This window comes from Balaenoptera borealis (assembly GCF_965194805.1).
Source record: "Balaenoptera borealis genome assembly, chromosome: 13".
Taxonomy (NCBI): domain Eukaryota; kingdom Metazoa; phylum Chordata; class Mammalia; order Artiodactyla; family Balaenopteridae; genus Balaenoptera; species Balaenoptera borealis.
Window position 1 is genome coordinate 91,206,742 of NC_138870.1, and position 27,753 is coordinate 91,234,494.

The following is a 27,753-nucleotide window of genomic DNA, read 5'->3' on the forward strand; positions in this document are numbered from 1 at the left end:
ATATCCATATTCTAACTGGAGCCCAGAAACAAGCATTTGACATGAAAAGCAAATGGAAAGTCTCCTTGGTGCTTCCTAACTCTTGTGGCCCCCGAGAACCAGTCCTGGCGAAGCTGCTGCACCCAACTGACCATCTCTCCCTTCCTTAGGGCCGACGACTGCTTTTGCGCTTCTCGGAAGCTGGACGCAGTGGCCATCGAAGCCAAGTTTAAGCAGGACCTGGGTTTCCGGATGCTGAACTGTGGGCGGACGGACCTGGTGAAGCAGGCAGTGTCTCTCCTGGGGCCCGATGGGATCAACACCATGAGCGAACAGGTACAGGGGTCCTCCGAGTGTCTGAACAGGCACCCCACCTCCACCATGTGCCCTGCCCCAGGGCAGGATGGAAACAGCAGGCACTGGACAGAGGCTCCCCCTTCTGGTGACGTAGGGTGATTGTGTTGTTGTTGTTTTCTTTTTTTTTTTTTTAAGTTTTTAAAATATCTTATAAAAATATCCTTGTTCATCTGTACAGAAGTTGCATGTGATCCTTGCAGCTGAAATGGAAAATAGAGAAAAATAGACCTATTCCAGAAAGGAAATCATGCCATCATCATCCACCATCATTTATATTTAGCTTGTGTCCTTCGAGCCCTTTTTCCAGCATGGTTAAAATTAGTTCTCTGCATCACAGAACAAATCCAAGCAGATTTTCACCAAACTTTCAGGGTGTGTTTAAGATACACAAAGGTCATTCTGAGGGACCCCAGGAGACACCTCAGAGACAGGCAGCCGTCCCCCAAACCACTGAAACTGAGGTACAGTGAGAGGCTTGTGTGTCTATCAGGGAGACACCCCAGGTGGGTGAAGATGTCACGGATGGAGAAAACAAACAGCAGCTTTCAATGTGAGCCCCAGAGGCGAAGTCACAAAGGACAAATGGAGTTGCTTCTCACATGGGCAGCTCATCCAGCAAGTTCCAGGGAAGGGATAACAGCTAACAATTTTCTTGAGCAACACAAAGGAGCCCTAATACACACACACACACACACACACACACACACACACACACACACATTATTTTTTAAGAACAAAGATTTATTATCTTTCTGGTTTTGGTATTTTGTATTAAAGATACTTTGCAGTATCATTAAATATTCTTTTTTTAAATCACTCTTAATGGCTACATAAAATGGTCATAATTATTTGTTCAGTGAACCATACCTCAGTTGTTGAATACTTAGATTGTTTCTAATTACTTATATCAGTAATGCTGAGCTACATATACTTACACAAATCTTTGTTCAAATCTCTGATTATTTCATTAGGGAAATTTTTTTAAAGTGGAAATAGTCACTCAAATGCATCAACTTATCTTAAAGTTTTGGATCTCAAATTACTTTCCCAGAGACTGTTTCCTTGTACACACTCTCCAACTATTTATGTGTACCCTATTAATCTTTTACTTAATTTAATTAATCTTTTGCCTGTTTTTCATTAGAGCTTAAGTGTTTTTCTTCTTTATTTCAAAGAGCTCTTTACATATTAGACATATAACCCTCTGTTATAATATGACAAATATGTCTCAATTTATTGTTTACCTCTTAATTTTGTTTATGTTTTCAATCGCATGTCCTCAACGCTGTAATGATTTTCTTTTGTGATTTCTTCCATTACTTTTATGCCCAGAAACGGATCCAGTTAGATGTCTTTTATGGTTTTAATTTTTTTCTCTATATCTCTAATCAAACTGGAAATGATTTCGGTGTATAGTGTGAGATAAGGCTCTAACCTGAACATTTTCCCAAATAGCCGCCTTCACAACACTGTTTATTGAAAAATCCATCCCTTACTTCTGTTGGTGTGGTACTTTGTAATAAGTAGGAATCATGGGCAGATATGGAATTCCTGAAAGTCATTCCTCATTCGCTTGCCTTTTGCTTGTAAATGATAATGTCAAAGCTGACGTTGTGCTGGGGTCATACTCAGAGGCACCAATTTCCCTTGACACTGACCAGCAGCTCACATAGAGCAAAGATGACACTTATATTGTGAAAGAGAAAATGTCAAGGAAACAGTGTTTACCAATTAGATAGCTTAGGGCTGATATTGCAGAATCCAGAAAGTTCCTAAGAGCTTTCAGTTGAAACCAACCACTTGTTTTAGCAAACACTCTTAGATCTGTTGCAGCCTAAAACAAACAAAAAATCCTCTGACTTAAGCCAAGATAAATGCAAAAAAAAAAAAAAAAGGCAATGTATGTTTCCCTTCTTGCTTCCATTTTGGTTTTCAAAATATGGAGGATTATGACCTTATAGGGCTGTACATTTACTTTAAAATACTGGATTTTGAGTACAATTATAGCCTCCTTCACACAAGTAAGATTTTCCGTTTGTTTTGTCAAGTGACACAGCCACCTGGTAAACCTCTATTCTCTGGTTTTTAACTCACCGCAGGGCATGACCCCCCTGATGTACGCCTGCGTCCGCGGGGACGAGGCAATGGTTCAGATGCTGCTGGATGCCGGAGCTGACCTGAATGTGGAGGTGAGGGTGCAGAGGGCTGCAGGGCCCCTGGGCCTGGCAGTCCCCGGGGAAGGCGAGCAAAAAGAGGGGGGCTTTATCTCCCAAAGAGCCACCGCTGACGGTGCTCAGTCCAGCAAATAGGTCAGACCAGCTGTTGGATTTCCTCCGTCCTGAGGCCCCAGCCCAACCAAACTCCAAGGAGCTGCCCAAAAACATTTTTCATTTAAAAACAACCCATGAGGCCACAAGGAGCCCTAGCTTTTCCCTCAGTTCAGCTGTACCCAATCTCTGATTCTTCTTGCTGATCCATTCAGAGAGAGAGAGAGAGCTGTCCTGAGCCATCAGCCCTTTCCTCTGCCAAATACAAAGCTGGTCCACGTACCCTGAGCTAAGGTGTAGCTCCCCCAGGTCTTCCACCCTCCCCCACCGAATCCCGATTGGCTCACCCAGTTGGCCGGTTTAAACCACAGGTCTTAAAGCTAATTGCAAAGCTTCCTTGAGGCAGTGTGGTATAGTGGAAAGCGCACCCTCACAGGCTTTAGAATTTGACACGTGGGTTCAAATTCTGAAACTGCTGTGTCTTAGTAACTTGCTTTTCTGCTTGGGCAAATAGTTTAACCTTCCTGAGCCTCGGTGTTCCCCTTTGCAAAATGGGAGAATAATCGCACCCATCTCAGAGAGTTGTTGGAAGAAATAAATACAGAGTAGCATCAATTTGGGACTCAGTTATTATTGGTTCCTGCCCCCTGCCCCCGCCAAGGCTTATAATAGGTGAAATTACACTTTTTGACCATGTTCTATGCTGACTTAAGACCCCCTCTCACAAAAAAAAAAAAAAGACCCACTCTCTTCCGGCAGCCTAATATTGGCAGTCTCAGAGGCTGGGAAGATCGATTGACATGCTGCACTCCTAACTCAGCCACCCCAGGAAACTTTTTTTAGTTCAAAATTAGATGCTCTTGTAGTCTTCGTACTGTGGTTTAAAAAAGAAAAAATTAGCATGCTTTATATTCATCTGAGGAAAGCAGGCAGTAGACATGGTTTTGGATCCAGAACCATTTTGGATCTTATAAATTTCAAGTATTGGGGATTTTTTTTTCCTGCTACGAATCCCCAAGCACTGTGCACATCTCTGCAAGGGCTCGTCAACTTTGGGTCCTGGTGGGGTTCTCTGGTCCTCTAGCCCATCCCACAGCTCCCAGCTCAAGGTCCTCCCCCCGCCGGTGATTAGTGAAATCAACTGCTCTGAAAGCAGCAGGCATCGCGGCTATTATGGCCCCAGGAGTGTTTGGAAGAAAAGCCATGCGTAGGTGGCAATCCTGCAGAACCCTAACCTTTAGCTGTCCTGCAGCCTCTCTCTTGGCCTGGGGTGTTTTGAGGTCCCCATATGGGAAGGCCAATATCAGATTGCTCATTCGTGGTGTGCCCAGGGAAGGTTTGTGCCTAGGTTTCCAGTAGCATGAGGGTCCTTGTCAACCAGGAAGCCAGCAGAAGAATGAAATGAGGACAGTGTGGGGTGAGCTGTGACCAGATGGTGATGTTCCTCCATCAGATGGCTGGTGGTATTGCTTGGCTTGAAAGCTCAAAGCAGACCTCCCCTTGCACGGGGTTTGCCGCTGCCAAGAATTTCCCCTAGAGATGTGGATGTGATGGTAGCGGCCTCACACCACCTGACATCCTGTAGCTCTCAGAAGCAGCACCCTCCCTTAAGCAGGAAGAGGAGACAGGCAGGGGAGCAGGCTCGTTGTAGCCACCGTTACAGCTTCTCCAAGGCTCCTTAGAGGTGGTCAGAAATCATCCATTCATCTCTTTTCAGATGAGAAGCAAAGGAGTCCTCATTGTGACGGAGGATATAAAGTCACTACCCCACATCTCCAGTGTTTCCCGAGGCACCTTCTAGGACGTCCTTTTGTACATATCTAGCCCACATGCCCAGCCACAGATAGGTCAGATTTGCTGGTCTAAGTATTGTGAAGGTCACATTTTGAAAATAACTTCAATTTGTTTATAGGTTGTCAGTACTCCTCATAAATATCCATCCGTCCACCCTGAGACCCGCCATTGGACGGCTCTGACTTTTGCTGTGTTGCATGGACATATTCCTGTAGTTCAGGTATTAACGTATTTCCCTATCCACATCTGACCTTTAATTTTACCTCTTTCATTACGCAAATTTGTACCTCTCCCAGCATGCCTATTCCCTAAGAGATTCATATTGGTTAATTGCAGTTAAATATAGCACATTCATATCATATGAATGAAAATATTATATGTAATGCTCTATATGGCCTGGCTCTAACCAATATGAACTTAACACATACCCACATGCAGCCTCACACGCAGAGTGGCAAACTTACCAAGTTGTTCCCAGTTGCTCGGGGGTGGGGCCTGAGCTGTGATTTTGTGGATTTGTTCATTTTTGCTTGTTGTAACATGAACATAAGACCTGGCTGGTGTGAGACCTTAGAACCTTCCCTTAGGTGTGACCCCAGTGTTTGCATAGAGTCTAGTGGTTTCCAACCACTGGAAAGAAGCATCCAAGTCGCCAAGGGAGCGGTTCCAAAAGATACTTGCTTGGATCCCACTTATGGAGAATCCCATCCAAGAGGTCTAGAGTAGGGTCTTCACATGTGTCTTCTGAAACAGCTCCCCGAGTATGGAGAGATGTCCTCGTCTGAGGTCCTTTGGGCACGTAAGTGTGTTTTGCTTGCACCCTTTCTGGCTGTTGTAGAGTTGGTGTTCAATGAATAGCCATCTAGTATATTCTAGATCTTAAGCTCGGTTTATTCCAGATCTTAAAACTTTACTTCATTGGAAAAAAGATATCAGCATCCAGGTCCCTGACCACATCTGACATCCTAATAAATGCTGAGCTTTGGGTACATCAGGAACTCACCTCCTTTTATGTGGTCCAAGCCTCTTAGAATTATGCAGAGCAGAAAATAGTGTGCTAGGGACCCCTAGGCAATGTTGGAGTGCCACAGGAATCCTTTGTTGTTTCCTAGGTCGTGGGAATCCTTAAGACAGATGTGAAGTCATGTTTCAGGAGGTTGAGTGCGTGACATGTCACACCAAGAGCTGGCTTCTGCCTGTAGAACGTCATGACCAGCCCACTCCTAGCGGAGGGATCTAAGAAAGGAGGGGTCAAAGGGTGGCCTAGTGGACACAAATGCCATCCCTTAACATGCAGTGGCATCCCCAGCCTTTAAATCAGGAATAGGAGCAGTGGGTAGCCAAGCAAAGCCAAACAGAAGTCAGGTCACCTCTCCGCAGCAGGTGCACACACCATGGAATGCCAGGTAGGCAGCCGCTTCCTGACTGTGCCCTCAGGTAGCCCGGAGCAGGTAAGACAGATGTTTCCCCCTCATTTTACATCAGCTGCGCTGACAGCGCGTTCACTGTGAGATCCAGCATGGACGGCATCTCTGTTTTTAGGAAGCCCAGATCTCTTAGAGAATGCGCAGAATGGAATCACGTTCAACAGCACTCTTGGAAGCTCGCTCTGCCACTTTACTCACTGATCTTGCTGGCCAGGAAACTCAGCATTTGCTGAGCTGTCCTCAGAGCCCTCCAGGATGTTCTAGAAGCGATTCTTGCCCTGGTTGGCCCTGGGGGTCCCCAAAGAGTTCTTCAGAACTCTTGAGTTGCTATGGTTCGAAGAGACCCCACTAATACTCTCCGAGGCTTTGTGTCTCCGACCCCGAAAGGAAGTCCTCCGACACACTGGTGCCACGAGCTTCTAGCTCAGTGCTTCTAGAAACTTTTAATGTACATATAAATCACCTGGAGAACTTGGTGAAGTGCAGATTCCCATCATTCGGTCTGGGGTGGAGCCTCAGAGCCAGCATTTCAAACAAGCTCCCAGGGGATGCTGATGCTGCTGTCCGTGGACCACAACTTGAGTGATCTGAGGCTCTAGAAGATACGAGAGGCTCTCGGTTTTTCCTCTGAGGTGCAACTGCCCTCCCCCTGTGCACATGCTCACAGACCCAGAGGGAGGGCAGGAACACTGGCGTCACACTGATTTCCACCACCTTCTCCTGACGTCCCCTCACATGCATGTCCTTTAAACATCTCAATGGCCACTCTTCCTCCGCAGCTCCTCCTGGACGCTGGGGCCAAGGTGGAGGGGTCTGTGGAGCATGGCGAGGAGAACTATTCAGAAACACCCCTGCAGCTTGCAGCCGCCGTAGGTAAGAGTTGCTGATGCTCACGCCGGCCAAGGGGCTCCAGCGCGCTGGCCCTTGATGTGTCTGTGACTGTGTGTTTGCTTGATTCTCTTATAAAACCCCCTTCTCTGGGCTTGCAGGAAATTTTGAGCTGGTTAGTTTGCTGTTGGAGCGTGGCGCGGACCCCCTGATAGGAACCATGTACAGGAATGGAATTTCTACCACCCCCCAGGGTGATATGAACTCTTTCAGCCAGGCCGCAGCCCACGGACACAGGTAGGCTAGGATGGCCCAAAGCCACGAGGTCCCAAGTGGTGCTTGTTAAAAATGCAGATTCCCAAGCCTACCCCAGACCCACTGTATCTCTGGATGTGGGACCCAGAGGCAGATCAGGCCTGGCCAGCTTCATGCAGCACACGCCCACTCAGACTGGCTTGTCTGGTCCTTCCCCACCCGGCTTTCCTCTCACAGAGACGTCACTCTTTGCCAGGGTTGGTCAACACTCATCCTATCACCTGTCGTGAAGTGAGAAGAATCCCTTTTAAAGAATCGTAAAACCCCTCATGTTTGGTTACTTCCTGTCTACATTTCCTTCAGGATTTACCCCATCAGATTTTACTACACGTAACCCAAAGTGAAGCAAATTCATTGTGGGGGGGGGGGGTGAGAACTGCAGGCAGATGGTTCTAGAACCTTCTAGATATTTGGGGAATGCACTTAGCTCCAAGTTGTCCTCAAGGAAACACAGCCACACCTGAACCACCATCTCCTCCATCCACCAAACGTAGCACCCGTGGTCAGGCCTCTGAAACCACCACCCCGGAGTTGGTCCCGTCCTTCCCTTATCCCAAGTGAGAGGTCTCCCCACTTCCCCTGCCTAGTCCCTGCCCTGGCACAGCCCTTCCATCTCTGAGTGTCTTCATCTCTGGGTTTATGATTGACAGGAATGTGTTCCGCAAACTGCTCGCTCAGCCAGAGAAGGAGAAGAGTGATATCCTGTCCCTGGAGGAGATTCTGGCCGAGGGGACTGACCTGGGGGAGACAGCCCCGTCCCCACTGTGTGCCAGCCGCAACAGCAAGGCCAAACTCAGAGCCCTGAGGGAGGCCATGTATCACAGCGCTGAGCATGGCTACGTGGATGTCACAATTGATATCAGGAGCATAGGTCAGTCTGGGGACCCTCCAAGGCTGGGCACAGAGCCTTGCCCAGCTCCAGGTCACACACACACACACACACACACACACACACACACACACACACACCCCACGCAGCCCAGGGAGCTTCTCATTTGCTGGTTGGAGCACTTCCAGGCTAAGTGCCCACACCATCCCCACAGACAGCAGCGTCCTGCCAGCCCCGAAGTCCCATCCTCAGGTCACCCTTCCACGATTCCCAAACTCTGGACCCTGAGTGAGAAATCTGAATCACCTGGGGAGCTTGTCTGAATACAGATTGCCAGGCCCTACACCCAGAGGCTCTGCTGTCGAGGGTCTGGATGGATAAAGGCTGGAAATCTTTATATTTAACAATCATCCCAGGTGGTTCCCAGTGGTTGGGGAATCGCTGCCTGAGAGCACCCAAATCCATGAAGCGGCCGCCGGCACCAGCTAGGATGAGGGCATCTCTTCCCTAGCAAGGCTGCACCCACTTCAGGGGCAAAGCCACTCTCGGGAAGAGTTAGGGGTGGCTCTCCCTTGAGTGAGCTGTGCCAGAGCCATCTCCTCCATGCGTCTGGGGAACAGGCTAGCCTGGCCTTCACCCCTGTAATGGCACTAGCCCCAGCCCAGAAACAGCAGGATGGAGCACGGGCTGTAAACACAGGCTGTGGCAGGTCAGGGTAGGCTGAGGCCCCAAGGAGGGGCCCCCGGTGCTGTTCTGGAAACTGGTCTCTCTTGGAGGGTGGCCGTTTAGTGTGGCGGACGTTTATGCCATTGCCCTGGGAGCCTGTGACGCTTGATTCTGAAGCTCGAGATCCTGAATCGTGTGCTTGTTATAAACAGTAGCGAGTGCCTCAGTCTCACAGTGAGGGGGGAGAAGCAAATCACAGCAATCAGCTGCTGGAGAGGCTTCTATCAAGGGAGAAAGACCTGATGAAGTGCCTGCAGATGGAAATGTTGTTCTGCACATGGGAGCGGCAGCAGTATCCTCCTGTGTCTTCATATTCAGATGGAAATATCTGCCCTGACCAGAGCAGCGGATGGTGAGGTCCACCCGTGGGTTTCACCACCTCTAAGCTCTGGGCACGGATGTAGAGGGGATGGAGATGAAGGAAGTCAGGACTCAGAAGGACGCAATCTGCATAAAGAGTGTGCATTATAATTCCAGTATTCTACACAAGGATTATACCTTGTAAAATGCAGCCCCTAATAATATGAGTAGCGTGCAGGACTAAACACCCATAGTTAAGGGAATCGAATTACGACCTTTAATTGCAACTTCTGCGAGTCTTCGTGGGAAAAAAAAAGCAACACTGGCTCTATTCATTGAAAGGCAGGCTCTTGGTCTCATGATGTGGTAATGTCCCCGGGAAAGGCCAGCTTCCAGATAAAAACACGCCTTCTCCTCTGGTTGTTTTCTGCCCTCCCCTCCCCTCCCCCACCCCCGCCCGCCCCCTTTCCAGGTGTCCCGTGGACCCTGCACACCTGGCTGGAGTCTTTGCGGATCGCCTTCCAGCAGCACCGCCGGCCTCTCATTCAGTGCCTGTTGAAGGAGTTTAAGACCATTCAGGAGGAAGAGTACACGGAGGAGCTCGTCACCCAGGGCCTGCCCCTCATGTTCGAGATCTTGAAAGCCAGCAAGGTACGGGGGCTTAACGCCGTTGTGCTCGTGGGCAGAGAGAAAGGCCAGGGGCTCTGATCTCCGTGCTCCCTGAGCCTGACCCTGTCCCACGGGTGGGCTCCCTGCAGTCACAGCGCTGGTGCAAATGTACCCCAGCTGGTTACAGCTATTTGTACAGCCTTTCATGGGGCAGCTGCTTTATTGAACACCTGTTATGTCCCAAGGCACTTGGGCACGTGGGACAAAGTAAAAGCTATCTTCCAGCCTGGGGAATTTGCCTGAAGGCTGGGGAGCTAAAGCCCACCCATGGGCCCCAAGGACATCTGAGGTGGTTTGTGAAACAATGTTAAATTGGGTGGCACAGGCTCTGAGGGGTGTGAGATGCTCAGGGAAGGTGTCACTGAGGTGCCGAGACCAGGGCAGGCCTGGCTGGACGTTAGGAATCCAGCAGGAAGAGAGAAATGGGTGTAGCTCTCTAGGTCGACGGGATGCAGACCCTGCCAAGGTCCCTGGAAAGCCAGGCCCTGAGAAGCCTTTTCAGGTCTGAGGATCGTCTGAGCCTGGTGCTTGAGGCTCACCCCTTCCTCGAGGGCCTCTGAATTCCTGCTGACACTATGTTCCCAGCAGCAGGGAAATGCCGCAACCCCTTCACAGCAGGCTTTGCAGGACCCTGGGGTCCTAAGATAGTGGGAGCCTGTGAAGTGTCAGGGAAGTAGGCCTCTGAACCAGAAGGGCAGCGTGGGTTCCCCTGCCGGGCTTGGCCAGGGAGCTGTCAAGACTGGAGGGGGGAGCAACCTTCTCCAGGCGGCAGGGATGGCCCCGCAGCAAAGCAGCAGCACACCCAGCTGCTTCCTGAGCCTTGGAGCACCTGGCCTGGGGTCCAGAGCCGGTCCCATGAGGTATTCTCATTAGCACCAGAGTCTCAGCCTCTGTGGGCTGGATTTGTGCTTGATGTCAGGCCCCACTGAGACCCCAAATGGGAGGAGGTGTGCCGGTCCTCGGGTAATGAGCCTCAGTGATTCCACAAAGAGCAAAACCTGCTGGAAGTATTTCCAAACCAAACTCTCCCTGCCCCTCACCCCTCACCCTGCAACTTGAAAAATAAATAAATAAGGCCTGAAACTACCTAAGAAACCACCGTAGTGAAAAATCATTGCTGGGTCTGTTCCCAGGGTCTTGGTGTTCTAATTGGTTTCTGGTTTTGTTTTGTTTTTTTTTTCTTCTACGGGCTGTAGTGGGAGTTCCAGAAATGACTAAGGCACCCTATGTATTAAGGAAACCTAATCTATGGATTTTTAAAGTAAACTTTACTTTGAAGAATGAGATACATCAGAAAAGTGCCCAGATCGTAACTATAGAGCCTAATGAATTTTCACAAGGTAAACTTACCTGTGTGGTCGGCACCCAGACTGAGAAATGGAACATTGCTAGCACCCCAGCAGGCCCCTTATACCCCACTCAGCCACGACCCTGAAAGGGCAGCCAACAGCAGCTGAAAGCGGCAGCTGGAGGCCTGGAAGAAGGCAGGGGCCTTTGGCAGATGTGGACTAGAGCCTGCTCCCTGTCAGCTGTACTGATCTTGGAGGGTGGAGGGAGCCAGGGATGGGGCAGGAGCAGCTCGTGGTCAGGACAGGGGTGGGGGGGGGCAAGTCTGGAGAAAAGGGTGCTTTCAAGAGTCAAGTTTGCCCTTATAGGGAGTCAATGGCAACCCCTACTGGTGAGATGTGGTATTACATCATAGTGTACACTGACCACAGGGGGCAAAGAGGTGATCAATTTCCCGTGGCTGCCGGGGCAAGTCAAGCAGTCCCCAAACACGGTGATGTTCCTGAGGTCAAAAGATGTCTGGAGAGAGATGGTGGCAGAGAAGTTCAGAGAGTTGAGAAAGTGCTGCAAAACTCTGCCTTCAGAAAGTGTCCTATTGGAGGAAAGGAGAAGCCATGCATCACACAACTAGCTAGCATTGTCCCTTCTCCCTCCACTAACGGATTCCTGTTCGCATCATGTCTGCTGTTCTGTGGGCGCAAATACCTGGTTCTATCAGAGTAGTGGGTAAGAATATAGAATTCCTGTAAATAAATCCACTTTACGGTCAACTCACAGAAATACAGCCATCCTGTAAAGTGAAGCGATGCCTTCTCCCCATGGGTGACTCGTGCTCGGTCATACGTTACTTGAAATCTAGTTGCAAATGTGCTTTTTTGCCCCCAGTTATAAATTTTATCTTTAAAAGGGTTCAGTGTCTCTAGAGTTCCCCAGGAGTAGAACAATACAGTCATTTTTAAAAATACATCTGTTTAAAGAGAGCTCCTGGCCCGTTTCTCCCACACATAACTCCTCTGGGCATTTATTCATTCTGTAGTCATGAGTGCCCACTAGGCTACAGGGTGACAGGGCCTTCTTTACCTTCTTTATGGAACTTACTGTGGCCAGGGGAGGGGCAGACACATAATACGCAAGGAAATACATCAGCAAAAGAGAGTGAGAGCATGATAAATGCTATGAAAATAATGAACTTGGACAACGATGTAGTCTCTGGTGGGTGGAGCACACAAGGTCTAATTTAGAGAGGATGGTAAGAAAAGTCTCCCAGAGGAGGTAGCATGTGAACAACCACCTAAGTGAGGAAAAGCTTCCAGCCACGCAGAGGTCTGGAGGGAAAGCATTCCAAGTGGGGGAACTGCAGGAGCTCAGGCTCCAGGTGGGAACGTGCTTGATGTGCTGGGGCAGCAGGAAGCAGTGGGACACAGGAGAAAGTGTAGGAGATGAAATCTAATGGCACGGAGACTTTCTCCATGGTGGACATTGGGGTTTCTCTCCGTGTGAACTGAATAGAACACCACTGGAGGCTTTAGCCAAGGGTGAGACATGAGCTATGTGTTTTTTTTCTTCCTTGTGGTTTATGCACGTTTTTAGGGGTTTTTTCCACTGTTTTAAAATTGAGTTTTGTAAATTAAACTTTTTATTTTGAGACAATTGTAGAGTCCCATGCAGTTGTAAGAAAACATACAGAGAGATACTTTGTTTCCCCCATTGGCAATATCTTGCAAAATGACAGTTAAATATCACAACCAAGATATTGACATGATACAGTAAACATGCAGAAAACTCCCATCACCATAAGGATCCCCCATGTTGCCCTTTTACAGCCACACCCATATCTCTTCTGCCTTCACTCCCTCCTTATGCCCCGGTAACCACTAATCCGGTCTCCATTTCTCTAATTTTGTCATTTCAAGAATGTGATTTAAATGGAATCATACAGTATGTAACTTTTTAGGATTGGATTTTCTCACTCAGCATAATTCTCTGAAGATTCTTCCAGGTCGTTGCATGTGTTGATAGTTTGATTCTTTCTATTGCTGACTAGTACTCTGTGGTATGGACGGATCACAGTTTATTAACCACTCACCACTGAAGGACATCTGAGTTGTTTCCAGTTCTGAGCTATTACAAATAAAGCTGTTATAAACATTCCTGCACAGGTTTTTGATATGAATATAAGTCTTCATTTCTCTGGGATAAATGCTCAGGAGTGCAACTGCTGGTTTGTATAGAAGGTGCATGTTTAGTTTTTAAAGAAACTGCTAAACTGTTCTTGAGAGTGGCTGCACCATTTTATATTCCCACCAGCGAAGTATGGGTAATGAAGTTTCTCCACATCCTCCCTGTTTGGTGCTATTGCTATTTTTTATTTTAGCCATTCTGGTAGATGTATAAGTGGTATCTCATTGTGGTTTTAATTTGCATTTCTCTAAATGGCTAATGATGTTGAACATATTTTCATGTGTTTATTTGCCATCTGTATATCCTCTTCAGTGAAATGTCTCTTTGTGTCTTTTGCCCGTGTTCTAATTAAATTGTTTGGTTTTTCACTGTTGAATTTTTAATTAATTAGTTTATTTATTTATTTATGGCTGCATTGTGTCTCCGTTGCTGCGCGAGGGCTTTCTCTAGTTGTGGTGAGTGGGGGCTGCTCTTCGTTGCGGTGCGCAGGCTTCTCGTCACGGTGGCTTCTCTTGTTGCAGAGCACGGGCCCTAGGCGCGCGGGCTTCAGTAGTTGCGGCATGTAGGCTCAGTAGTTGCAGCTCACGGGCTCTAGAGTACAGGCTCAGGAGTTGTGTTGCACAGGCTTAGTCGCTCCGCAGCATGTGGGATCTTTCCAGACCAGGGCTCAAACCCATGTCCCCTGCATTGACAGGCAGACTCTTAACCACTGCACCACCAGGGAAGTCCCTCCCTGTTGAATTTTGAGAGTTCTTTGTAAATTCTAGAAAATAATCTTTTGTCAGATACATGGTTTGCAAATACTTTCTCCCACTCTGTAGCTTGTCTTCTTATCCTCTTAACAGGGTCTTTCACAGAGCTTCCATTTCGAGGAAGTCCAGTTTAAGTTTTTCCTTTTATGGAGCTTATGCTTTTGGTGTCAAGTATTAGAATGCTTTGCCTAGCCCTAAATCATGAAGATTTCCTCCTGCATTTTTTCCCTAGAATTTTTATAGTTTTCTGTTATATGGTGAAGTCTGTGATTCATTTTCATTTTGAGTTAATTTTTGTATGAAGTGCGGGACTCAGAGCAAAGTTGTTTTGTTTTTGTTTTTGTTTTGCCAGTGGATGTTCAATTGCTCCAACACCATTTGTTGAAAAGACTATCTCTCTTTCATCAAATTACTTTTGCAATTTTGTCAAGTCAGTTGGGCATATTTGTGTGGGTCTGTTTCTGGGTTTTCCATTCTGTTCCATTGATCTATGTGTCTGTCCCTCCACCATTACCACACAGTCTTAATTACTATAGCTATAAAATAAATCTTGAAATTGGGTAAATTGGTTCCTTCCATTTCATTCTTCTTTCACAAAATGAATTTAGCTATGTTAGTTCTTTGCCTTTCCATATAAATTTTGGAACAAATTTGCTATATGAACAACAACAGAAATCTTGCTGAGACTGATAGGAATTGTGTTAAACCTCTATATCAGTTTAGGGAGAATTGACATCTTTTCTATGTTAAGTCTTTCAGTCCATGAACATGTTAGTCTCTTGGTGTCTTTAGATCTTCTTTGATTTCTTTCATCAATATTGTGAGTTTTCAGGGTACAAGTCCTGGACATGTTTTATTAGATTTACACATAACTATTTCTCTTTTTTTAACAATTGTAAATGATGTTATATTTTTAATTTTTTGTCCATGTGTTCATTGCTAGCATATGGAAATACAGTTGATTTTTGTATGTTTATCTCGTATCCTGTGACCTTGCTGAACTCATTTATTAGTTCTAGGAGTATTTTGCAGATTTATTGTGATTTTTCTACTTAGATAATCATGTCATCTGCAAGTAGAGATGGTTTCATTTCTTCCTTTTCAATTTGGTCTTGCAGATTTCTTTAAGGGGAGTTTTTTAAATTACAAATTCAATTTCTTTAATAGTTACAGAGCTATTCAAATTATCTACTTAATATTGAGTGAGGTGAGGTACTTTGTGTTTTTCAGGGAATTGGTCCATTTCATCTACGTTGTCAAATGTATGTGTGTAGAGTTGCTCATCATATTCCCTTATTACCCTTCTGATGTCTACAGAGTCTGTAGTGATAGCCCCTGTTTCATTCTTGATTTTGTTAATTTGTGTCTTCTCTCTCTACTACTCTTCTGTTTTAAGTTACATTGATCGCTGCTCTTATCTTTATTATTTGCTTGCTTTGGGCTTATTTTGTTTTTCTTTTTTTTTCTTTTTTTTTTTTCTTATTTTGTTTTTCTTTTTCCAGGTTCTTTAGGTAGAAGCTTAGAATATTAATTTGAGACTTTTCGTCTTTTCTTATATATGCATATCTTTCTCAGCACTACTCTGGCTGTGTACCACAAAATTTGATACCTTTTATTCTCACTTTCATTCAGTTCAGTGTGTTTTTTATTTCCCTTGGAACTTCCTTTTTGACTTATGAATTATTTAGAAATGTGTTGTTTAGTTTCCAAGTATCTGTAGATTTTCCTGTTATCTTTCTGTTATTGATTTCTAGGTTGATTCCATTGTAGTCAGAGAACACAGTCTGTATTATTTCAATCCTTTTAAAATTTTGAGGTTGGTTTTATGGCCCAGGATATGGTCTATCTTGGTTTCATGGGCACTTAAAAAGATTGTTTTCAGAAATTCCCTGGTGGTCCAGTGGTTAGGACTCAGTGCTTTCACTGCCGGGAGCCTGGGTTCGATCCCTGGTCTGGGAACTAAAATCCCACAAGCCATGCAATGTGGCCAAAAAAAAGAAAAGACTGTTTTCTGCCATTGTTGAGTGGAGTGTTTCCATAACTGTCGATAAGACCCTGTCGGTTGATGGTATTATTGAGTTCTTCCATATCCTACAGATTTTCTGTCTAGTTATTCTCTCAGTTGAGAAAGGGATATTAAATTCTCCAACTGTAATTGTGGGTTTGTCTGTTTCTTCTTTTGGTTCTGTCAGTTTTTGATTCACATATTTTGCAGATCTGTTGTTTGGTGCATACATATTTAGGACTGCAATATCTTCTTGGTGAATTAACCCTTTTATCATTATATAATGCCCCTCTCTGCTTCTGCTAATTTTCTTTGCTCTGAAATCTACTTTATCTAATACTTAGATAGCCACTCCTGCTTTCCTTTGATTAATGTTCATGTGATATATTTTTTCCATCCTTTACTCTCACCTTGCCTGTTTTATTAGATTTGAAGTGACTTTCTTGTAAAAAGCATATAATTGGGCTTTTCATCCACTCTGCCAATCTCTGTTTTTTAATTGGTATATTGAGACCATTTATATTTTACTCAGTTATTGCTACTTGAGGGCTTAAGTCTGCCATCTTATTTTTGGTTTTCTGTTTGGTCTCTCTGTCTTTTTTCTCTTTTCTTTTTCTGCCTTCTTGTGGACTACTTGAACACTTTTTAAATTCCATTTTTATATGTCTGTAGTGTTTTTGAGTGTATCCCTTTCTATAGTTTTTCTAGTGGTTGCTTGCAGTATTATAGTGTGTGTGTGTGTATAACATCATAGACTACTGGTGTCTTCATTTTACCAATTCAAGTAAAGTACAGAAACCTTACTTCCCTTTATGTCCCTTTACCCTCCCCCATCTATGACATAATTGTCTTTAAATATTTCATCTACATACATTTAGAACCACATCAGACACTTATAATTTTTGCATCAACCATCAAACATAATTAGGAAACTCAAGAGAAGAAAGAAAACTTATTATGTTTATCCATATTTTCGTTTACCATGTTCTTTCTTCCTGATGTCCCAAGATTCCTTCCTCTATCCTTTCTGTTTAGAGAACTTTCTTCAGCTATTCTTTTAGGGTAGGTCTCCTGGTGACAAATTCTTTTAGTTTTCCTTCATCTGATAATGTCTGATTTCCCTTTCATTCCTCAAGGGTATTTCCACTGATATTTTTCTTTAAATCAATTTGCCTTCCATTAAATGTATTTAGAAAGGAAACATTGTATTACTACCATAAATTGAAAACCTTCATCACTTGCGGTGAATAAAAGGTACATATCAAAACACATGGATGACTATTTAAAAGCACTTGAGTTCATTGTGTGTTCAGTTTCGTCTTGTGCACAACTCCAGTGGGGCCACATGCTGACCTCGCAGAATCCTCTGGAGGTGGGGACCCTTCCCACCTCCACCTTTCCCAGGCGTGTGGCAGCGCAGAGCAGCTCACTGCTCACAGGTCAGCCCAGTGCATCCCGCAAGGGAGGGGCCCCTGCAGGGAAGAGTCAATCGCTGTTGACAGTGGATTGAGGCAGAGAACTCACTGCCAGTGTCCCCAGATAGTAACAGTAATTCCGCATTCTCTTGATTCTGAGACACAGCTTTTTCCACCTTCCAGCATTTCTCAAGTTAAATGGATCTTAAAAATGAGTGTGTGTGTTTAATGTGGTGAGTTTCTTTTTCCTCTTCCTAAAAGCTGCCATTAATTTTATGACATTTTAGGATCTAGAAAAATAGGGATTCGTCTGAATTATGGGAAATTGCTGATTTGGGGGTTCAAAATGGTCAAATCTCAGCCCTTTCCTTTGGTTCAGCGGTATATTGGGATGTGTTATCCTTTTTAGCTCTCATAGCCACCTCACCAAGCAGGTAGTTTTAATCCACTTTGGAAGAGCACACCAAAACCCAGAGAGGCTGACTCACTTTCCTAAGGTCACAGAGCTAGTGAGTGAGGAGCCAGGACTGGGGCCCATTCCCATCTGGCCCCCTTGTCCATGTTTTTACCGCTGTGTAGAACCCCCGCCTAAGCCACCTGAAAAGGACCTTTGGGATCAATCCTAGCACTCCTTTGTGAAGAAGAGAAAGTGTTTCAGTATCTTTTTAGGAGAGGAGTGAGGGGTTAGAGGAGGAGAGGAAGGACGTCAGCCCCCAAGTCCACAGGAATCCATCTCAGGGGAGTCTCCTGGTAACCGTGCTGTTAGGAACGTGGCTTCATTCCTGTCTAGTTTTATGTAGCCGCACAGTTCCGAGTCCCGAGGACCCAAGTTCACCCCACGAGCACACGTACCCAGCATTTTCTGCGAGAAACCTGAATTCCAGGTACCCAGCGGCACGCCAGTGACAACCGCTAACCGGCTGCCATGTACGTGAACCTGGCCAGACCTACCTCTCCCAGCCCAGGCTTCCCAGGTCAGAGCCTGCATGCGGAGGCTGGCCCGCTGCCCCTGGGGTTGAGCCTTGTGGCCCTTTGAGCTAAAAGCACCGTGCTTAAATGTGTCTCTCAGAAGAGAGTGTCAGCATCTGTCCCAGCACAGCCACCCAACCCACGCCCACCCCCAGAACAGAGTGAGCCTCAAGCTCGGTTAATTCCAGCCACTGTCTTCAGGTTCGGGTCCAGAACTAACCAAATCCATAGGGTAGACCAACCCCACAAGAGTTGTTAACTTATACGAATTACAGCGTGCCAGGGAAGCAGAGTGAATTATGCCAACAATCCCACAGTCTGGAGGAAGTGCACAGAAAAGGGCACAGAGCAGACACCTCGACAAACACAGATGAGTTCAAGGACACAGTGGGGAGTCTTCTCTTAGGGTTCTCATCTCTGGAGGAGAAGCGGCCAGAAAGCCTTGGCAATGGCAGCATCTTTGGTGCTGTCATCGGACTCGTCAACATCGTCCTTCACACAGTGTCCAGCCCTCAGGGTCTAGCCAGTGCCTGGCACTTAGCAGATGCTCAATAAATATTTGAAGAAAGAATTCATGAATGGATGAAAGCATAGCTTAGTGCATGAGGGAAAGTTTACATTCAAGAAACCTTTGGGGGATGAATGAGTCAAGCCTAGGGAACTGTTGATGACCCGTCTTCTTTCCCTTTCTCTCCTGAACTTCTAGTGCTTTCATCATAATTTTCCTATTTCCTCATTGGGCAGCTTTTCTTTTAATAATAGACTTCATTTTTTGGAATGACTTTAGATTTACAGAAAAATGGAGAAGATAGCACAGAGAGTTCCCCTACAGCCCCTCACCTGCTTCCCCCATTATTAACATCATGCATTAGTATGGTACATTTGTTATAATCAGTGAACCAACATGGATACGTTATTGTTAGCTAAATACTTTATTCCTGTTTCCTCGGTTTTTATCTAGTGTCTTTTTCTGCTCCAGGACACCACGTTACCTTTAGTTGTCATGCCTCCTTAAGCTCCTCTTGGCTGAGACAGTTTCTCAGACTTTCCTTGTTTTTGATGACCATGACAGTTTTTGAGGAGTACTGGTCACATATTTTGTAGGCTGCCCCTCTAGTGGAGTATGCAGTATTTGTCTCACGATTTAGACTGAGATTGTGGGTTTGGGAAGGATGACCACCGAGGTAAAGTGCCTTTCTCATCACATCAGGTGTACATACTATCAGTATGACTCATCACTGGTGATGATGACCTTGACCACCTGGCTGAGATTGTGTTCGTCAGGTTTCTCCACAGCAAACTTACTGTTGCCTCCCCCTCACTTTCCAGACTGTGCTCTTTGCAATCAAGTCACTATATGCAACCCTCACTTAGGAGTGGGGAGTTAACGTGCCCCCCCAGATAATTTTTAAGTGCTTGAGGATTGTCCCTTTGGAACAGACAGCCCTTGTCTTTACTTTTCAGGTGATACAACACATAGTGAAGTTAGGAAGTGAGGCCAAGCTGTGAGTTCCTGGAGAGACGGGATCTTGATCTACTGCCTTTGTTGCCCCCAATATGGCTCCTTTCACAGTGCTGGTCACCTCTTAGATGCTGAATAAGTACCTATTGAATTGAATTAAACAACTACCACCACCACCACCAAAAGAAAAAAAAAAAAAAAAAAGCCCCACGAAGAGTCCACCGGTTGCTCAGGCTTCTCTTACGGGTCACGAAATCCAGGAAATGGATCTCCATTCCTTCCCCCGAGTTGATGAGATGGGCTGACTCACCAGCAAGGCTCCCAAGACAACCCCAGGTGCAGCTAGTGAGACCAGCACCATTCATCACCCAGTCTGCACAGAGCATCTTGCAGGTCACAGGTCTCATCTTTCTTGTGATCTGCAAGTATTCACTGTGCATCCACAGTGTGTTGGGCACGCTGGGGTCAGAAGCATGACGAAATAGGCAAACTCTAGATGAGCTGTATTAGTTTCTATTGCTGCAGTAACAAATGAGCACAATTTAGAGGCTGAAGACAACAGCCATTTACTATCTCATGGTTTCCATTGGTCAGAAGTCCAGGCACAAGGTCTCGGCTGGCTCTCTACTTAGGGTCTCACAGGACCAAAATCAGGGGTATCAATCAGCAGGGCTGAGTTCCTTTCTAGAGACCCGGGAAGAATCCACTTGCAAGCTCATTCAGGTTTGGGTAGAATTCGGTTCCTTGTGGCTGTAGGACTGAGGCCCCATTTCCTTCCTGGGGGTCAGCTGGGGGGTCACATTTTGTTCCTAGTGTTGGGGCCTGCATCCCCTCTCAAGCTCACCATGTGGCCCCCGCCTTCTCCAAGCAACAGTGCATCGAGTCCGTCTCAGGCCTCCAGTCCCTCTGACTTCCACTTCTCCCCCATCCCTTCTGAATTCCTCTTCTGCCTCTAATTTTAAAGGCTCATGTGATTACAGTGGGCCCACCCAGATAATCCAAAGTAATCGCCCCCTTTTAAGGTCAACTAGTTAGTGACCTAAATTACTCCTGCCAAGTCCCTTTTGCTCTGAAAGAGAACATATTCACAAGCGTGGTATCTCATGATATCACAGTCCCAGGGATTAGGGCACGGCAGTCCTCTAGGGGCCACAGTACTGCCAACCACCCGGTGCTTCTCCAACATTAGTATGCATGGGAATCACCTGCAGAGCGTGTTAATGCGGATTCTGATTCAGTGGGCCTAGGGTGAGAGTCTGCATTTCTCGCAAGCTCCCAGGCAATACTACTGCTGCTGGTCGATGGAGCGCATTTGTGTGGCAAGGCTTTAGACCAAAGGAAACAAATTTACAGTCCCCAGCCCAGGTCAAACCCAAGACAGAATTTTAATACATGAAACTTGTGGTTCTCAAACCAAAGGGAGCATCCGAATCATCAGAAAACTTGTTAAAATATTGACTGGTGGGCCCCACCCCCAGCCCACCTGAGGCTGAAGTCTGTGGTCCAGGGACCACACTTTGAGAACCACTGCTGCAGCCATGAGACAGTCACTCTGTGAGTGTTAAGTGAGAGGAGCAGGTAACACCTTTTGGTCATAAGGCATCATCTTTGAAAGCAGAATCCCTTTTTCTGTCCAATATGATTGCATCTCCTTAGGCACCTCTGTGGACCCCCTCGAGGTAACATGGTGCCTTGCAGGATCAAAGGATTGGGTTTTCTTTCCATATGTTGAACTGTAATCCCTCTCTTTCAGGAACACAGTGAAGTAGATTCAAGAATAAGAACTGCTAACATCATTAGTAGTCTCAAACCTATCTTTTAAGATTAAAAATAACATTTATTGTTTTTGTGACCAAAGCAACACTTGTTTATTATAGAAAATATAGATTAAAAAAAAAGGGAAGACATCATCATCCCACCCAACGGTAGCTACTCTTTTTCCAGACCTTTCTTTATACATCCAAAGATATATGTAGCATTTTACTTCCAAAAATACATGGTACAAATTGTGTTGTAACCTACTTTTCTTAATATACTGTAAATGTCTAGCTATCTACCTCTGTTTTTAGCCCCTAGTTTCAACCCCCTTCACCCAGTAAAAAGCATCCAAAAAAATGCTCTGATCCCTGGCTTCCTTCCTACACACCTGCAGTTGGAGGGAGATTAATGAACAGCATGGGCCCCAACAGGAAAGGAGGAAAGAACATGAAGGGCAAAAGGCGATCAGAAACAGGCTCCCTGAGCAACTGGGGCAGCTGTAGTTTTGCATCACAGAACTATTCCCCTCACACACACATACTTTTTTTTGGAGAAAGTGATTCAGTTGAGCACTCCTGGATCTGGAAATGCCTCAGCACCAGAATCAAATTCAGAAGGAAGCCGAATCAGGAGGGTTTGTATCTTGGTCACGGAGAGCACAAGCACAGGACCCAAAGGGCTTCCTGCTGTGATTTTCAGGATAATTACCTGCTGCCAGAATTTTGGCGTATTAATAAAGGTGTGTTTAGGGTGTAAAACTTATTTTCCATCCTGTGAGTTACAAAACTTGTTTTCTAATGGATAGTAAAGAAATGATTGGAGCAAGAAAGGATTTAATTACAAATTAAACTTCCACCAATGAACCTGCTAGACATAGTGGACAAACAAAGCCAGCAAATCCAGGGCCTGTCGGGCAAAGTGAACATGTGATGTCGGGGGAATTTCTCTCAGAATCTGCAGTAAGTCTGTGGGCTCCTCTCGCCTGGGGGGAGGAACCCATTGCTACACCACAGCTTGGATGAGTGCACGGCCCCCAGCAGCGTGAGCTGTTCTTTCCTTTCCGCAGAACGAAGTGATCAGCCAGCAGCTGTGTGTCATCTTCACTCACTGCTACGGGCCCTACCCCATCCCCAAGCTCACAGAGATCAAACGGAAACAGACCTCGCGCCTGGGTGAGTAAGTGCTTCCCGGGTCCTGCCCTACGCTGTTGCTTTGTGATTTGAGGGCAGGGAGTAAGCAAACGCCATAAAAGAAGGTGGGAGCGTTGGAGGGCAAACGAGGTGGATACTGGAGTGAGGTAGGTGGAGGTCGGGATGTCACCTTTGTTATGGGATTAAACTGTGTGGAGAACATACCTTGGGGGTGTAGACAAGGGAACTCGCCAACATCTCATCCCTCCGTTGAGTGCCTTTCTACTGCAAGTCACCGACAGTGACGGGCTGCCCAAGACCTGCTAAGCCCACGCACTCCCAGCCGCCAGGTGAAGTCCCAGGGAAGGCTGAGCTGTGCATGGCTGCTCTCCCCCAGCCTCCCCTCTAAGAAGTCCCTCCTCCCTGAGATGGAACAAGCTGGGGACAGTGGCAGTACGGCAGTGTCCTCCTAATAGAAGTCCTGCAGGGAACTGGGAGGAGAGGTGAGGAAGCGTTGCCCCCTTCCCGTGCCGCGTGCACACACACACAAGAGGGGAACAGAGCCGAGCTGAGGAGACAGGACACCCTGAACTTCCATCAGGGTAGCAGTAATCACTTTTCACCCTTCTTTGACCCTGGCATTGAGCTGGCCACAGCAAAGCCCCTGACCTACTCTCTCTCAAGCAATCCCCGGGCCACCCCAGGAGGCACACAGTGTCATCCTGGTCAAAGCTGAGGAAGGAGAGGCTCTCAGAGGCTGCAGCATCAGTTCAGGTGGAACTGGAGCTTGAACCCAGGTCCCCCCAGAGCTACAATTCCATCATTCTCCAGTCCGGCTTCTGGGGTTTTCCAGAAGAAACCTTTGCATCAGGCACTGATTTCATTCGGAAGATCCTTGCAAACTGGTTGATCAGCCTGGCAAGAAGGCAAACACCCAGCTGCCTTGAATCCTGAAACGTGAACCTTCTGTTGCAAGGGCCTGTCTCTCACTGCCTAGGGGGTTATAAAATATTAAAGATAAAGGACTCCCTTTGCCATGAAGGTTGGGGACTTTCCTACTTCCTGTTTCCTCTTCCTATAAAGACCAGGAAACTTTGGAGAAATGGAAGCATCTGAAAAATTCTACCCTTTAGCAAAACCCCTACTTTTGAAACAGGTGAGCTAGTTTAAATTCGTGAAAAGGCTAAATTCATGAAACTGTTTTAAAGTGTTTTTATTCCTGTCATGAATAACCTGTTAATTTAAATGATACAACTTTTATGCTAAAATGAAAAACTTAGCAGTTGAATCAAAATTGTCTGGTTTTATTTATGCCCATTCATGTAGGCAAACCAGAATGTACTAAAACTGCAAGTAGTTCTACCTTGTAGAAAACAGGTGTTAATTAAAATATTATCAGGGCAACAAATTATAAAGATCAATCAAATTAACAGACTTTAGAGATTGAAGGTTACATTGCCAGGACATAGCAATAATCTCTGACAGCTGGTGCCTTACAAGACACCCTTGTTAGAGCAAACATTTGCAAGGGCTGTTTCACTGATGCAGCATAAAATCTGCTTTCCTGTAGCTATAGGAGAGGAGGGAACATTTTTTTTCCTCCTGAACTTGCTGAGATTTCTTTCACCAGCAATTAAAAGGGCCTGGTTCTCAGCCCCAGCATTGGAATCCCAAGGGTTATTAGCACCAAGAGAATAAAGGCAGGCCTGAGAGGCTCAAAGCTCACAAGATGAAAGAAAAAGGACATAATTACTAGTAAGTGGAATATGGAACATATAGTGTTTTGCATCTTCAAAACAGCATTTCAAGCTCAGATAATTGAAGGTGGCCAAATAATAGTTCCTTAGGAATCTACTTGAAAGGAAAGATAAGAGTAGTGACAAAGGTTCCAAACTGGCATCTCTGTAGGGCCGGGCAGGTCATAAAAATGATTGAAATGAGTTTGGTGTAAGACAATAGGGAGTGGTGGGGACTATGGCAAACTGGAGAGCACATGCCTTATTTTTTATAGTACATTGTCCTCTTGCCCTCCCAGTGAATTCTGGGAGAGAATGGTAAAAAGAGCTAAAGGTAGGAGATATTAGCAATTTGGGAAGCAGGAGTGGGGGCTAGTTGGAAGTGGACAGTGGGAGTGAGAGAGACCCAGCAGAGGGAGGCATGTGGCTGAGAAGAGGGAGAAAGTCACTCCAACCTGTTAACAGTCTTTAAAGCAAGTGGAGAAGTGTTAGTCAACTCTGGGGCCTTCCCCTGTAGCCTCTCTTCCCTTTACCTGGAGAGATTTAGAAGTTTGGGTTTTGTTGTATTTTTTTAATAAAAAAATTTTTTTTTAAGATAGTGGAATTATAGGTGATTTTGACTTTCTTATGCTTTTTTTTGATATGTTTTAAATTAAAACTTTTTTATTGGGAAGAGGTGAGGTGGCTATAGGGACTGACAGAGAAATATAAGTGGAGGACATCCAGGACCACCACCTGGGGCGAATCAGCCAGGAAGGCAAATTCTGGGTCCAAGTTACAGCAGGGCCTGGGCAAAATGGGGCCAGGCCAGGGGTCTGACTTAGAAGCCAGGTGGGGTGGAGCCGTGTAGGGGTGTACGGGAGTGTTGGTGGATTCTCCCAGTGAGGCAGAAGTGCTGAGCTGAGGACAGACTGGCACCTTCTGTAGCCCGAGGAAAAATGGCCAAAATGACAGGCAAATCGGAGGATCCCGGTGCTTAGCAATGCAGGCCCTGGAGTCAGAATGTCTGGGTTCACATCCTGGCCTCTCCACCTGCCATTTGCTTGACCAAGTCACTGTGACTCCGGGCCTCAGTGTCCCCAGCTGCACACCTGACAGCCGTCCCTTTCTCCCAGGACTGAATGAGTTTACACGTGTAAGTGCCAGCTCACACGGTGCCTGGCACATCGTGAGTGCTCAGTAAGTACTAGAGTACTCGTTGTACAACTAGTTATACAACTTCTTTATTCTTGGAGTTGAGGGCAGGGGCCTGGCTCGTTTGCCTCTGACTCTGAGAAAAGGGCTTGGATTTCGAATCACCTGGAACACAGCGGCAAGGGGACAGCTCTTCAGAACCACTTCTATCTGGCGGGCGGGCGCTGAGCTAGAGAAGGAGGAGCAAGATGGGGTGGGTGACTTCCTTAGAGGCCAGGTGGGTGGATGGTCACCTTCCACACCTGACAGTCATCTGAACTCGGGCTGGGGGCGAGTCTTCTAAGGGGAAATGCTACTTTTAGTCGCGAGTAAGCTATGAAGATTTCCTGCGAGAAACTGAATTTCGTGACTTGAGTGTTCCTTTAACTGATTCTGTCTCCTGTTTGGTCACTTTCTCTCCAATGAGTATTTTATCGCCATGGCCTCCCTGTCAGTTCTTATGGGCACTTTTCCAAAAGAGGAATCCAAACCTCACCCTCCTCTAAAGCTACCCTCTCTCCCTTTCCTGTTCCAGATCCTCATTTCCTTAACAATAAAGAAATGTCAGATGTTACCTTTCTGGTAGAAGGAAGACCATTTTATGCTCACAAAGTGCTGTTATTTACAGCCTCTCCAAGGTACGTGTCATCAATTTTGAAAGCACTGAATTACGAGGGTGGCTATTACTATTCTCTGAAATTCAATGTGGGTGGTATCGTCACTGAACTGGCAGATTTTCTTCTCAAAATCAAGGATCCAAGAGTACAGGGCATTTGTACACCGTGTTCAGGCAGCATGATTCACAAAGACAAAAGGGGGAAGCCACCCAGGAGTCCATCAGTGGAGGAATGAATAAAAAAATACGTAGTGTATACGTACGTTATTCAGCCTTAAAAAGGAAGGCAGTTCTGACACATGCTACAATATGAATGAACTTGGGAACATTATATGAAGTGAAATACGCTCGTCACAAAAAGACAAATACTGTATGATTCCATTTATATGAACCTAGAGTAATCAACTTCATAGAGACAGCAAGTAGAAGGGTGGGGATGGTGGGGCTGGAGAGGGGAATGGGGAGTTGTTTAACGGGGACAGGGTAAGTCCTGGAGACTGATTGCACAGCGATGCGAGCACACTTCACATGAACATTACACTTAACAATGGTTAAGACAGTAAATTTTATGTTACATATTTTTTAACCACAATTTGGAAGAAGAGTACAGGGCCGACACTAGCATAAGCAGCAGCCTGATTATGTGGCTTAGACAGGGCACCGTTCCTCTAGGTAGACGGGGCACATGTCGGGCACAGAGCTTCGTGAGCAGAGCGTGGATTGGATTGTAGCTCCCTCAGCTAGGTGTCCTTGTGCAGCCTGAAAGCTCCTACACGGCAGCCTCGAAAGGCCTGCTTTCCAAATTTCAAGGAACTTTGACATAAGCCACCCAAAACACAGAGGTCCTGAACCTTACTTTTCCCTGACTCTGGAGTGACAGTAGTATAACACCGTCCCTGCTAGCTCTGCTACAGCCCTTCCTTCTCCTTTTGATTTGAGTAGAGGTGGAGTTGACCATTTAGAACTGCATTATCCCGGGACCTGAACAGGGATCGGTGAAGGTGGGCAGAGAAGAAAGTGATGCTGAATGAGGAGAAGGCAGGCTGCCAGGGGGTGAGCAGAGGGTAAGGACCCTGGGATCCAGAAATGGAACCCACTTCCAGGTCACTAATGAAGCTGTGTGGCCAACACTCCCTGGGTTCCTAAAAGCCTCCTGGCATCTCCAGTGTTCCCCCCCAAAACCTAATACCCCAAATGTCTGCTTTGCCACTGCAAGAAAAATACACTGTCCCTTGCAAGGTTCTCGGTTGTGACACCATAGAAGAACTAGATCAGTATTGTACCAATGTTAATTTCTTAGTTTCAACAAAGGTACCATGGCTGTGTAGGATGTAACATCGGGGGAAGCTGGGTGAAGGGCATCCTGGAACTCTCTGTATGATGTTTGCAACTCTTCTGTAAATCTAAAATTATTTCATATTTAAAGTTTAACTTATAAAAAGAGACATAGCTTAGCTTATTTCTAAATGTATTGAGTATCCATGTGTTCCATTGACCGAGTCTCTACCCACAAGGAGCTTAGTTTAGTCAGTGGCAGGAAAATGCACCTAAAGCCCCAGACAGAAGATCACCCTCATAGGGAGATGGTTAAGTCATCCACAGATGTTGATTAAATACCTACAGTGCGTCAGGTCCAGCCTGGCATAGGCTCTGAGGAGGCAGCAGAGGCAGAAATGGCAGAAGTCCCTGCCCTCTTGGAGCAAAGGTTGTGTGGGGGTGGGGGGAAGAGGGAGGTGGAGAGCTCCGTGGGCGGCTGAGGAGCTTGAGGCCTGAATCAG

The 27,753-nt window shown here is 46.2% G+C and overlaps 1 protein-coding gene across 9 annotated transcripts in view; it reads left to right on the forward strand.

Annotated features, from left to right (window-relative positions):
- ABTB3 (ankyrin repeat and BTB domain containing 3) overlaps positions 1–27,753 on the forward strand; it is a 322,748-nt gene that overhangs the window by 278,118 nt on the left and 16,877 nt on the right. For 5 of the 9 annotated variants that reach the window (XR_014233017.1, XM_082348918.1, XM_082348917.1 and 2 more), the window contains exons 5-13: positions 150–315; positions 2,436–2,525; positions 4,516–4,617; positions 6,604–6,697; positions 6,814–6,949; positions 7,618–7,838; positions 9,295–9,473; positions 22,387–22,492; positions 25,895–25,997. Coding sequence is in view for 5 of the 9 variants with exons in the window: in XM_082348918.1 (XP_082205044.1) it covers positions 150–315; positions 2,436–2,525; positions 4,516–4,617; positions 6,604–6,697; positions 6,814–6,949; positions 7,618–7,838; positions 9,295–9,473; positions 22,387–22,492; positions 25,895–25,997 (1,197 nt within the window). In the remaining 4 variants the exon portion in view is untranslated. Of the gene's footprint in view, positions 1–149; positions 316–2,435; positions 2,526–4,515; positions 4,618–6,603; positions 6,698–6,813; positions 6,950–7,617; positions 7,839–9,294; positions 9,474–22,386; positions 22,493–25,894; positions 25,998–26,917; positions 27,040–27,753 lie in introns of those variants that run through there. The other 4 variants (XR_014233019.1, XR_014233020.1, XR_014233018.1 and 1 more) reach the window with 4 other exon arrangements.